The following is a 14295-nucleotide window of genomic DNA, read 5'->3' as shown; positions in this document are numbered from 1 at the left end:
CTTGCTAAATAAGGATGGGATTACTCAGGTGCTTAGCGCTGTGAATGTGTTTAAGTGCTTTGCTGAGTTGAGACGAAATACACTATGGGGGAAATTCACCCCTGGGCAGAGGGCCACCACAAGGCATATGCACCATTTAAGCTGCACTTAAATCCTCAGATATTAGGGTCTGATCCTAGAAAGGGACTCACATTGATTTCAGTGGTCTTTGGATCATGTCTCTAAGGTACACCCTTGATGTGGTGTATTGCTTAAAAAACAGGGGGCAAGTATATTTCCTTCCTGTCCATCAGCGCTGCTATTTGTTGTAGTCGCTGACTATATGATATTGGTTCCTGGAAAGGTAGAAATCTGAGAGTATAAAGGAGAAATCAAAGTATTAATTTTTGTTGCTGTCATCTTGTTAAATGACAGAAGTGCCAATAAATAAGAAAGAAATAGCATGTTGTGCACTTAATAGGCCCATAGCAAGAGGCCGTGCAACCTGTGAGAAAGAGAGAGGTCATTTCACATTGTGTTGACGAGAGTTGGAGAAGGTAGTGTTCCTCTGAAATACTAAGTGATCAGACTCTTTTCCATAGTCTCATATCCTTTTGCGAAAGTGCCTTTCCAAATATTATCCTGGGCTGAAAACCAAACTCTTTTTGCCATGCAAAACCTTGCCATTGGCATCACAGTTATATTACAAGCACAGTGGGAATTTGAATGGCTTTCTGTGGAAAGATTCAGGCACAGAGCTTTTGCAATAATTAGATCAGACTGTAAAAAACAACTCTGGTTGCTGCATATTCTTATTAAAGGGCATTTGCCAGCACACGAAGAAACACTTGCCGTTCACAAGAATTGTGCGAATGCCACTCTGAAATGTAATGGGAATATAAAATTAAAAGCTGGTTACCAAAATCCTTTAGAACCCCTAACTGCATCCCACACATCGACTGGCTTCAGAGAGACACTGGGAAATGAACTGACTCATTAGAATTAACCCCCACTAATTATGAGTGATTACATTGGATAGAGATGCACTACTTTTCCTTTTCAAAATTGAAGTGGGAATGGGCACCTTAAATTGACTTAGGCCTTGATTCTGCCACCCTTACTGATACCGAGCAGTATCTTACTCCTTGAAATGAATGGAACTACCTAAGTAAGTAAGATCGTATCCAATGGGCCAAATTCTCAGCTGTTCTACCGAAGTCAGTGGAATTATCCTGATTTCCACCCCTTTCTTTTCTCCCCCTCCTCTCACTAGGCCATAGGATGGGGGGAGAAGTGATGCTCTTGGTTTAAATAAAAATCACCTTGGTATCCCTGGAAAAGGAAATTTATGGTTCTAATAATATGGCTAAGTGAATGTTCTGACTGAACAGTAGAATAGATAATACACTCTATAGGGGGATAATACACTTCCATTTGCACTCAGCACAAAATTATTGGCTGTGGAGAATCACATTGCAATATGGCTTAAGATTGTGCAATATAAGGCAGCTCTGCCAGGTGTTGATACAGTATATCAGTAAGCACCTTTCATATAAACCTATTTATTTAATTTAATTTATTTATTTTACAAACTATTGTAAGTCTTTGTTGGGAAAACAGGTTTTCTTGCTCCCATTCCTAAATGGAACATTAGCTTCAGAAAGCCCTTCAAGATTCTAAATACTAGTGTTCAAAAGGTATCAGAAGAAGGATATGTATGCAGACCTTTTGTTTCTTACTTTAAATAAAGAGACTGTTTCTCCTCTGACACAGAGGTATCAATCAGAAGTAATGGCAATGAGATTACGGTGGTGTGAGAGGAGTCAGACCCACAGAATAGTTTTGGTATTTAATTCTGCCAGAGCTGCATTCCATCACCTCCCTGATTGCCATTTTAAGTTGTGGAGGACGTGGCCTTATCTGCCCATGACCCTGTGTTTAAAAACAAACAAAGGACATTTTTTATTGTCAAGTATTGATAGCAGAGTTAAACATTGATTTCATTAGCAATAACAAGCACAAATAGCATACTTTCTTTGCAAAAGAGAAATGGGTGCATAGATTACGGCTTTCACTTCACTCACTTTGGAATTTTTAAACACACGTCTTATTTTGCACATACACTGAACCTTCTGCCCAAGGATCTCATTAATACTGCTGCAACCACTGGTGCTAGTGACAATCAATGACAGTAGCATGGTTATGCTTTAGTTGCGTGTGCTGTTTAATGGGATCGAGTTTCCAATAGTGGTATATCATACACCAGGATCTAAATCCATAGAGTATTAAAAAACAGCTTTAAATGTCTGGGATTTCATAGTGTTGGAACGATAAGTGACCATTATGTATGTGTTTTATTTATTTATTTTGTATTAGGAATTGGTTATGCTTCCATAGTGATTGTGTCCCTTCTGAATGTATACTACATCGTCATCCTGGCTTGGGGAGTGTACTATCTGTTCCAGTCATTTCAGAGCGTCCTACCTTGGTCACTTTGTGGTCAGAAGTGGAACACACCTACTTGCATGGAAGACACTCTCAGGAAGAACAAAACACTCTGGCTGTCACTGAACATTACAAACTTCACTTCGCCTGTCACAGAGTTTTGGGAGTAAGACCATGCATTATTATTTTTTAGTGCACTTTATTTAAAGGAAAGAAATCATAAATGCAAATAGCTTCTTCTGTTGAAACTCCCTGGGGAATTTTAGGTAAGGGAAAATGAATAGATCTAGGTTGGAGGCCTTGCCTATAGCCTGACAGAGTATTTGGTGGCCAGCAATTAGAGAAGGTGCACTGGTGCTGACCCTAAAATGTAGACAACAGGAAGCCAGGGTGCTGAATCAGGGCTATACCCAAGCATAGATACGGCCACAGCGTCACCTTCTTATAGAGTGACCAGATGTCCTGATTTTATAGGGACAGTCCCAGTATTAGGGGCTTTTCTTTATATAGGCACCTATTACCCCCCAACCCCTGTCCCCATTTTCAACACTTGTTATCTGGTCACCCTACCTTCTTAATGCCCAACGTTACGTGCAGCACTGATCCTGGCCAGTCCTTAGTGTTGTCCCATCCCAGTACTAACAAGACCCAACTGTTCTAGCTTCTGAGATCTTAGCCTGAGGTGCAAAAACCCAACCTCAAAACAAAAATTCAGCCTCAGAAAATGACTTTTAAAGTAACGTTAAGGATCTGACTTGAACCCACAAAAGCAAATGAAAGCAAGTTGTGCTAACAGTATTGTCTTAATTCTTGTGGTACTTGGATATTGCTGCACACATGAGTGTAAATTCAGACCCTACTGTAAGGGCTGCAACACCATGGATTTCACTAAACCCATTGAATTTGACCTATGGCATAGGAGATAGCTCAGTCTTCTCAGATCCTTGCGAAAACAGAGGACAACGATCAGAGTTAATGGATAATGAACAGCATGGGTTTTCAATCATACATTTAATTGTGATTTTCTTTGCTTCTGGAGATAAGTGAACGTCTAAATATTACATTAAACCTCTTCTTTTTCATTGAAGGTTGTAGGAATGGGAGAGGAGGCACAAAGGCCCAGATCTGCAAAGGTATTTAGGCACCTAATTTAAGAGTTAGATGCCTAAATACCATTGAGTATCTGGGCCAAAAGATATTCAGATGTAATGTATCTAAATGCATAGGTTCACCCAGTAGAGTACAGCAAGTCCCCAAAAACCTGTCTTGGTTTGAAAGGATTTTGGTTTTGTCTTCTATTGTGAAAAATACCCATTCATTTCTGGGGTGCGATTCTCTACATCAAATATGAGTTTGGAACATTTCATTTACAAGTACCTTGATAATAGGGGTTTACAATGGAAACAATGACAGACCATTAATTATGGTTTTGTGAGCACAGCTGTTGTTGCCTTTTCCCCCTCCCTTCCTTGTAAATTCACTTTCTAAATGTATAACAAATCACTTACTAACCTGGCAAAGATGCCAGCCATTAACCTGGCAAAGAAAACTGGCAGAGATTTTAAACACTGCCCGGTATTGTACATTTCTGTGGTCATTTGTCTTGCACTAGCCGACTGTGTTATCTTGGAGAAGATCTTGCTTTTGCCAAATGCCTGGAGTTTATCAGGCTTAAGGTTTTTGTCACAGTTTCTCCTGCATTTCACATTATAAATTCTGTTTTGCACAATCTGATTTCGGAATGGAGAGGCAACTCTGCAAACAGTGTATTTGCACAGGCATCAAAAATGTGCAGAATAAAAGGGAATACAAAGAAGATCTGTGTGATGTAAGACCCCCGTGAGCAATTTCAGAGATTATTTACTTGCTTGGCTTGCCCTGGTGGTATTAAGTGTAGCATTTGCTTCTATCCCACTTTGGCTTCTTCAGGCCACTTAAATTCCAGTTTGACTCCTTGAATCAACTTGAACACACTTCTGTATTTTATAAATAAACGTAAGCCAGTTGCTGCACCAGAAATGACATCCAGACTGCAAATATTTGGCAGGTGTTAAGTTTGGAAAAAAGATCCTAGGAACTGTGCTGAAACTTGTAACCCAAGAGCTGAAGATGAGCCCGTAATGTAGAGTAGGTTTTGGACCATCAGATGATTGGTGTAACTGACAGAGTGCATCCTGTATTACCAATTTTTTCAGTGTCATTAGCACTAAGCTTCTGTGCTAAGTGACAGTTACTTTCCTAGATCTGATTTCCTGGGTGGTTGACTGGTCCCTCTGTTTGCTAGACAGGCATTCCACATCAAGAAGTCAAAGACCAAGTGGAACAGGTCAAAAAGCAATCTTCTAATGTGGATAACAAATCAGGCTAATCTTCCTCAGCTCTATTAAGTTTATGCTGTCTCACTTTTACATAAGAACATAAGAATAGCCGTATTGAATCAGCCCAATGGCTATCCAGTTCAGTATCCTGTCGTCTGACAGAGGCCAGTGCCAGATGCTTCAGAGGGAATGAACGGAACAGGACAATCATTGAGTGATCCGTCTCCTGTTGTCCAGTTCCAGGTATTAACAGTCAGAAGTTTAGGGACACCCAGAGCATGGGGTTGCAGTCCTGACCATCTTGGCTAGTAGCCTTTGATGGACCTATCCTCCTTGAGCCTATCTAATTCTTTTTTGAACCTAGTTATACTTTTCTGCACATGCAGAACAAGGATGATTGATGAAAAGTCAATGATTAGAACCCATAGAATATATCTGTACTTGGAGCTGGAGGTGTGTTTCTCAGCTCAAGGAGACCTACTTGTACTAGGTCTGATTGCACTATGACAGCACAGATGGGAGGATGGGCTAGCTGCCCCGAGTACATGCCTATGGCCTTGGAAGGGTACGTATTCAGTGTGGCTAACCCGTCCTGCCATCCATTCTGCTGGAGAGTCATTCTATTTTTAGTTCTCTAGCTGGATGAGAACTAGTAGTGAGTACATTTCCTTGAGCTGGGAATCACACTCCCAGCTCCAAGTGCAGAGATACCCCTCTAGGCAATTCTTTCTGCACCTGGCAGCCTCATTAACTTCTGTGCTCAAGCAGCCATGTTAAACATCATAGGCCAAATACATCTCTGGCTTCAATGGAGTCATGTCAGGGAGGCGTTTGGCTCCAGGATACTGTTAGTGTACGTGCACTGCCCTGGTCAGCCACTATTCCCTTGGGCGTTAAACCGTACCATCATGAAACAAGCCGTGTTCAGAACTGACAACACTGACAGGAGCAGTAGAAAAAAAAAAAGAAAAGAAAAAGGCGTTGTTCCCTTTCTATACAAGAATGCATATTAAAGAGTGAAAGTATTAATGCGCAGCTTTCAATATACCACATCTAAGGCCAGGCCAGGCCAGACTTTACACAATACATTCTTTTTAATCTCCATTCGCCCCCCAGCTCCCTAAAGCCTTTGATAAAAGGCAATGCGAAAAACCAGTTAGATTTCCCAGGTAAAAATATACCTGCTGCCGGACAGTCTGCCTTCAGAGGCAGTACTGCCACTGTTAGTCACTATCTCAATAGGCTGGGAGGATCCCAATGCCCAGGAAGAGTTTTACCCCGGAAGGCAGAGGAATACCATCTTGTTAGCCTACCTGCAAAACTTCACTCGTCCTTGGGAATAAGATCATCGGCCCTTATCATTTTTATTTTTAAAAGCTTGTGTTATTGCCATGATCTTAAATATCCCATCACTGAGACCCTGCAGACCCACAACTCTCAGAATGACCTAGTCATGTCTGAATAAAGGAAGGCAGACACAGACGTCTCTCTAGAAACACAATAACATAGCCTGTGGGCAGTTAACAATAATTTGTGCTGTCAATCTTACTGGTCTTGGTGGACTCTTTGGGCCTGAGTTTTAGTGGGACTTCAACAATGCTTCTCCTTGTGCACCTGCATGCCCCCCAAAACCACACTTTTTGAGCCTTAACACATGCAAGTGATGTATTTAGCACATGCAGAGTCTAGCATCCATATGGCCCCAAAGTGTGTGCAAATGCAAGTTGTACATGCAATACGTGATTCTGAAAATAAAGCCCTTTTCCTTAGGAGCCAGTCAGCTAGGAAACTTGTTGCCTACAGGACATTTACATTTGCCACTCAGTGCTCAAGCATTAACAGTCATACAAAAAGCCCACAATGCTTAGAGAAGAGGCTATTATTCTGTGATTGAAGGAATCCACACTGTTTTGTTGTACAGTTAATGCCTATTTAATTTTTTGTTTTTGAAACTAACTGCCCTTTCCAATCTGGGAAACGGATGTGGTTATCTTCATCAGTAGTGTGTGGTAAAGCTGACTCCACACTGGTATAATTGGCTCCACTGATACATTAGCCTCTTCATGCTGAATGACATGGGCCCCTTCCCCGTCCTGCTGGACATACAGTGGAGCCTGACATTTCAGTTCATCTGAATTAACATTCTGTGCAAATCACATGCTTACTTGAGCAGCAGTAAAAGGGGTTAAGCAAATCTGGCTTTATCTCAGGAGACTTACATCTTGCTATCATGTGCTTTAGGTCTTATTTCTTCAGATTTTCTTTTAAAGTTCTGAATTTTAAAGTCTTACAAATGCAGTAATGCGAAAGGGGTGAGAATTATGGGACAGCTCCCATTAAACAAGAGCTCTGATTGTCTGATGCTGACCAAATGTTTATAAATGGCTGGTAATCAGCAGACCTTGTTCATCCAAATCCAAGAAAGCCTGTCACATGTTCCTGGCATGTAACCCTGAGGAAAGCAAAACAAAACTAAACAAAATCCGACTTAGTCTTATGTGCCCTTGGAGGCAAACAAGATTTACGAAATTGCTTCTTTCATCGCATTCCCTTTAGTGAGTTCCTTGTACACCTGATTATAGTACTAGTTGTTATTGCTCGTTCTATGTTAAAAAGCACTTCCTCTCTCTTGGTATGAAAGGTCCTGACTGCATTTATGTGATTAATTGACATGGGACACCCTTCAAGGATTGCCTAATTCCGCTCATTCTATTTTTGTGTACATTCTAGAACCAGTTACAACTCCTGTTATTACATTCTCCGTGTTATTAGTCCATACTGGCTCTATGAAAAAAAGCCCAAGAATCCATGTTTGATATTTGTCCCACTGAATACATACATATATATATAAATGACAGAATACATCTACATATATATATAAACGACAGAATACATCCTGCAGGCTTGGTAACGGAGGGAGTAATGGAGGTTTGTCCATATAACCAAAGCTGTTATGCAATACAGCTTACTTACCTTACTCCACCTAGGAATGAAATTATTAAGGTGTTACAGATGCAGACTGATGTGCTTCTGCTACAGAAATGTGTGGATTTTGGTTGCCTGACATAGCCTAATGCAGACACTGTAGTGGTGTGTGCTGAACTGGCTCCTTGAGGTATTCTACCTTTGCAAGGGAGGATGGCTCAAGACAGCCAGGGAGCACATCAAACAGTGCATTTACTAGTCCTATATAAAAGAGAAACCTACCTGGCTCCTAATAGCAGATTCTGGTCTCCTCCATAGAATGTGGGCCCAGAATCCTGGGTCACATTCTAGGTAAGATGGCCACCTGCTTTTGAATCTATAAGAGAAGAACAAAGAGTGGTTCATGAAACATGCCACATACATTCACAGATCTCCAATTTCCAAAAGGAAAAAGGCTACTCAGTGTTTTCTTGCACCAAGCCATGTTGGCTGCTTATTAGCATTTTATTCCAAACTACCTTTCAGCTTAGAAAGTTGGACTTTATTTAAAAAACCCCATGAGAGCTTGAAACTGAACTTTGGTCTCCTTAAAAATTCTTCATTTTCTTCTCCCACATACTCACATCGGGCCTGATCCTGCTGCTGCTGACTCCAGTGAGTAAGGACTCACTCATATGAGCAAGGACTGCAGAATTATACAATTGTTTGTTATCATAGGGTTGCTCCTCATTACTGAGTAGCTACACTGTTTGGGGAGCATCTGTTCTATTGAGTCCCATTAGTCTTTTTCCACAGTACTGAATACACTCAAACAATATTTAAAAAATATAAAGCATTTAGTTCTGAGAACACACACACACATGCTCAAATTATCGTAACAATTTTGCAAGCTAATATTAAAAAAGGGAACCATTTTGGGCCTTCTAAACTGGTCAGTTTCTCTTTATTATCAAAAATGTATAGCACTTTTAGATCACTGGTTTTATTAATTTTTATTGTTTTTTCCATTGGGAACAAATAACCTTGATACACACTAGGGGGGTGGGTAGAGCGGGGAGCTTAGTGCATCAGATTGCTATGACCTCGCAGGGTTTGGTAAATGTTTTTATCCTGATGATAATCTGTTTACACTAAACTTGTGTACCTCATCTGTGTGTGCAGACACCCTGACCTGGTGTGCCCCTCGCACTCCTGATTTGGGCTGCTGACTTTCATCATTGGGCAAAAAACAAAACTCAGCAGCATTCTTTCATTGAACAAAGTAGTCTGTGGGCAATGCCCTGCAGTTCTGACACAGCCAAAACTTTCATTGACGACAGTGAAAGTCTTGCATGATGAGGAGTTCAGGATTTGGCCCACTGATTTCAGCAGAGTTTTGCCCAAGTAAGGAATTAGTAAAAAACTGAATCAGGACTTCAGGATTTGGTCCTTTATTGCAGGCAGCGAGTAAAGGTGTGACACAGCCTGTTCATGTTAGAAAAAGCGACGAACATGCCATTTGGAGCATGTACATTGCCAGAGAAAGTAAAGGAAGTAGTTTTATTTCAATATTTGTTCTTACCCATGGAAATTGACAAAAGAAAGAAGTTAATAAAAACTTGTTCGTATGAACCTAGCTGTTCTGATGCTCATGTTTTTGCCTCCCCAGTAGAAATCTGTGTTTATTTTCTAAGTTGAATAACTAAATAAAGTTTACCAAATATCCTTGGTCAACTAAACAAGGACCTACTTGTGATGACTTTGACTACCCTTGGCCTTCATCAGTAATGTTTGTATGCATCTGAGCCAAGATAAATGGAAAGGGTAACAGAAATTGTAACAAATCCAGGCTCTGCACTGCAAACCAAACTCCTTAATGTGTTAATTTGACACACTGTTGTCTCTGATCCCCATAATGATAGTCACGGTAACAGACTGAAAATTAAAAACTGATGTACTGTGGCCTTTTTGAATAAGTCTGTGTCAGACATTATGGGTGATATTGACATACAAGTACACTATGGCTTCAAGGCTGTTTTGACACGGTCTCCCACAGTATTCTTGCCAGCAAGTTAAAGAAGTATGGGTTGGATGAATGGACTATAAGGCGGATAGAAAGCTGGCTAGATTTTTGGGCTCAACGGGTAGTGATCAATGGCACCATATCTAGTTGGCAGCCAGTATCAAGTGGAGTGCCCCAAGGGTCGGTCCTGGGGCCGGTTTTGTTCAATATCTTCATAAATGATCTGGAGGATGGTGTGGATTGCACCCTCAGCAAGTTTGCAGATGACACTAAACTGGGAGCAGAGGTAGATACGCTGGAGGGTAGGGATAGGATACAGAGGGACCTAGACAAATTGGAGGATTGGGCCAAAAGAAATTTGATGAGGTTCAACAAGGACAAGTGCAGGGTCCTGCACTTAGGACGGAAGAATCCAATGCATTGCTACAGACTAGGGACCAAATGGCTAGGCAGCAGTTCTGCAGAAAAGGACCTAGGGGTTATAGTGGACGAGAAGCTGGATATGAGTCAACAGTGTGCCCTTGTTGCCAAGAAGGCCAATGGCATTTTGAGATGTATAAGTAGGGGCATTGCCAGCAGATCGAGGGACGTGATCGTTCCCCTCTATTCGACACTGGTGAGGCCTCATCTGGAGTACTGTGTCCAGTTTTGGGCCCCACGCTACAAGAAGGATGTGGAAAAATTGGAAAGAGTCAGGCGGAGGGCAACAAAAATGATTAGGGGACTGGAACACATGAGTTATGAGGAGAGGCTGAGGGAACTGGGGAAGTTTAGTCTACAGAAGAGAAGAATGAGGCGGGATTTGATAGCTGCTTTCAATTACCTGAAAGGGGGTTCCAAAGAGGATGGCTCTAGACTGTTCTCAGTGGTAGCAGATGAGAGAACAAGGAGTAATGGTCTCAAGTTGCAGTGGGGGAGGTTTAGGTTGGATATTAGGAAAAACTTTTTCACTAGGAGGGTGGTGAAACACTGGAATACGTTACCTAGGGAGGTGGTGGAATCTCCTTCCTTAGAAGTTTTTAAGGTCAGGCTTGACAAAGCCCTGGCTGGGATGATTTAATTGGGGATCAGTCCTGCTTTGAGCAGGGGGTTGGACTAGATGACCTCCTGAGGTCCCTTCCAACCCTGATATTCTATGATAGAGATGCCAGTAGAGGTCTGGCTTCCATCTCCATGAAGAACAATTATAGCAAATAACTTCAACACTTACAACATACATATATGATCATTAGCTTCCAAAAGGAGCCTTGGTTAAGATGCTGTATCGTATGTTGGTCAGACGAATCCTATAGGCAGCAGACATACCTGGGGATTAATCCTGCAAACCTTTACCCATATGAGTAATGCTGAGTTAGGCAAGTACATGTTCATAAGATTGCAATATTAAAGTGCAGCCAGTCCAGTCATTGCCATAAGTAATGTGTGTATAATTGCAGAGCTTGTAAGAAAACTCCTGACTAACTGCTTTGTTGCATCTTTGTCTTGCTTCTTTTCCTTTCACGCATTAAGGCACAACGTACTGAGCTTGTCTACAGGGATTGATGATATCGGTGTTGTCAAGTGGGATCTAGCACTGTGTCTTCTCTTTGTCTGGGTGATATGTTTCTTCTGCATTTGGAAAGGCGTCAAGTCTACTGGGAAAGTAAGTGCTCTGTCTACCCCTTTACGATCACTACCTTAGAAAAGTCAGCAGTACAGTGAATAATAGGCTGTGTCTTTTGTCAATAAATAATAACAGCTTCCATGTGAAAAATGTATTTTCACACTAAGAGATGGACTTGATTGGTGTTGGAAGGCAGTGGCCAGTGCCATAGTACAGAATGCCTCTGAACCAAGCGGATGTTAATGGAATGGCATCAAGAATCATATAAAGATGACTCAGGAAGCCTTTTAAACACGCCCATTTAAGACAATGGAATCTAGCCAGTGCTACCTGAACTGGTGAGGGTGCCTCAGGCTTTCCTGAGCAGTACACTACTTGCCTCTTCCCACATAATAATAATAGTTATACCACTGTGTGCTTCTATTACTTGTCACCCACAGAGCCACCTTCAGCTCTGGTGCAGTGCCACTGGAATCAGTGGATCCACAGTGGGGATAAACTGGAGTCACTGGGAAATGCTGGATGCTTAGCAGTTTTGGAAAATCTGCCCACGTATTTAGGTTCCCCAAGACAGATTTAGGAAACTAACTTTAAGCACTCATTTATTTAATGAAAATGCTCGTCCTAAAACAGCAGCACCATCTTCTTCTCCAGAGTCATTGTCCAAGGGCTACTCTGACACTCAGATCTATTCCCTGTTTATTTAGTCATTTCTAGTGTGCCTCTCACTGCAGGGCCTACCTTCCTCTCTGAAGTTTTCTATTAGGCGTATTGAGTTCAGGGCTGAGTTCAACAACATTGATATCTAGAGTCTATATTTTAGATGCCTGCTGAAGGCCGCAGTAGTTAAACATTCACAGACTCCAGACCATTGGGTGCTCCAAGGTTTTTGTTGAATGGGACCCATCTGTGGTTCTTTCCCTCCCCCATGCCCTTGCCACTGCACTCTCCAAAACCACGCCATTCCATATGGCATTAATTAGACAGCATCTGAACCTCATTCCATTCCAGTAGCATACCAGGAACAAAGTACAGAAGTTTCCACACTGTCGATTAATGAGGCGATGCCTGGTATTTATTGCCTCTTTAAATATATGGTAGTGGTTCTGTACCATCATTTCTCTCTCCCTTTGACTTTATCATAGGGCCTCATTAAAAACATGGTGCCTTATTCTTCTGGTCTCCTGCCAGTGTTAGGCCCAAAGAGCAGCTTCCGCACCCCTAAATCTGTACTGACTGAAGATGGTTTTATTCCCTATTGTCACTGATTGGCATGACCTGTTGAGTTGGCTTGTCAAGGGTATTAATGAAAGAGAGCATAGTAATCTCCTCAGCAATAGTAGAATGGAAACAAACACTTCCTGAGTACCTTTTGCGATCATGATGTCTGTTTGATTCACAGTTTAGACAGCACCAAAAGATTTTCCAAGATGCTTATTGTGTACAAAAACCAAACACCTGCTATAATATACCAGCATAATCAAAATCAGTGAGGGTGTATGCTAGTCTGAGAAGGTCAAAGGGCTGCAGTGACTTGAAAAATTTAGAGGTTTGCTGGGAACTTTCACAGGTTTTTCAATGCAAATCTCAACAGCTGAATATCTATTTGTGGGTATGTTTTCTTGTGCATCCCAAACTCCCATAGACTTGAGATGGAGTATGCAGTGCACAAAGAATGCAAGACTGGACTCTGAAATGTTCCCGCTGCCCTTGTATTTCTGCACCAGGGAATTAATGCTGAACCTTTTGAAGGTAAAAAAGCAAAAAGGAACGGTTAAAAAATATCAAATAACCAACAGGTTTTTCTGGAAATTAGGTGTATCTCAGAACTTAATCAGAATTTACTGTCTGTTCCTCCATTGTATTTTGAGGACACAGGGCCCGGTCAAAAATCCATTGAAGTCAGTGGAAAGATTCCCTTTGACTTCATTGGCTTTGAATCAGGCCAAAGCAAACTGCAGAACTCTTAATGTAGGCCTGGAGTTATTGGATGAATGATTAGCCCATAGCTTAATTTTATAGATCATTTCTTACACACTTAACTGCTTTCCAATGTACTAACAACTTCCTGAAGGGGAAATAATCATTTAAAAAAATCTTGTTGGAATATACTGAACAAAAGAAACAGTCATGAAAAATAATAGCCCAGTGTTTTGGGGACTTTTTTGTATAGAGTGCTGGAGCCTAAAAACTCCTTCAGTCATGCAGGGGTTTTCCTGCCCTGCAGTGGGAAAGTCCATTGTGTAATACTGAGTTCCTGTGAATGCAGACACAGCCTTGTTATTAGAGAGCAGGGATTTTTATGGGTTAAGATTATATAAAAAGGGATCATACAGGACAAAAAGTAAATAACTTTTCGAAAGTTTTTAGATGAAACTAGGCTAATGTTGCAAAAAGAAAAGGAGTACTTGTGGCACCTTAGAGACTAACAAATTTATTTGATCATAAGCTTTCGTAAGCTACAGCTGAAGTTAGTCTCTAAGGTGCCACAAGTACTCCTTTTCTTTTTGTGAATACAAACCAACATGGCTGCTACTCTGAAACTAGGCTAATGTTATAAGCCATATTATTTATCAATGAAAAATATTACTGCGTTCCAAGAGGAAAAGGAAGAAAACCCATATGCATGAAAAGGTTTTCTTTGAATTTTATCAGTCTGGCTACCTGAGTTATATCAATGCTGGCTCTGATTTCTCCTGGTTACTCTCCTAGGACACACTTAAAAGACAAGTGGATGCATCTCAGGAGCTTTTCCCCGATTAAGTTAAATTTTGAAAAACAAAAATGTATTTTAAATAAGGCAGCAGCGCTGTAATTACCTGGCAGAAACATTTGACTCCATTTGAAAAAAGGAAGAAACCAATCCTTTTTGGAAGGCAGAGATTGCCTGGCAATAGAGTGTTAGTGCTTCTCTGCTTAGGGAAATTGATCAGCATAGCTATTCTGAAATAACTATTCTGTAATAGCTATTCCTGAATAGCTCCCTGTGTGGACACGCTATGTTAGCATACACGTGGTTTTAT

General features: G+C 41.1%; 1 protein-coding gene across 3 annotated transcripts in view; it reads left to right on the top strand.

The window, feature by feature from the left end:
- The window catches only part of SLC6A6 (solute carrier family 6 member 6), a 73583-nt gene that overhangs the window by 30590 nt on the left and 28698 nt on the right, over window positions 1-14295 (top strand). For all 3 annotated transcript variants that reach the window (XM_073351301.1, XM_073351300.1, XM_073351299.1), the window contains 2 exons: window positions 2356-2590; window positions 11179-11311. In XM_073351301.1, coding sequence (XP_073207402.1) covers window positions 2356-2590; window positions 11179-11311 — 368 coding nt within the window. The remainder of the gene's footprint in view (window positions 1-2355; window positions 2591-11178; window positions 11312-14295) is intronic.

This window comes from Lepidochelys kempii, chromosome 7, assembly GCF_965140265.1.
Source record: "Lepidochelys kempii isolate rLepKem1 chromosome 7, rLepKem1.hap2, whole genome shotgun sequence".
Taxonomy (NCBI): domain Eukaryota; kingdom Metazoa; phylum Chordata; order Testudines; family Cheloniidae; genus Lepidochelys; species Lepidochelys kempii.
Note: the sequence above shows the minus strand (reverse complement) of the source record. Positions and strands in the feature narration are given on the sequence as shown.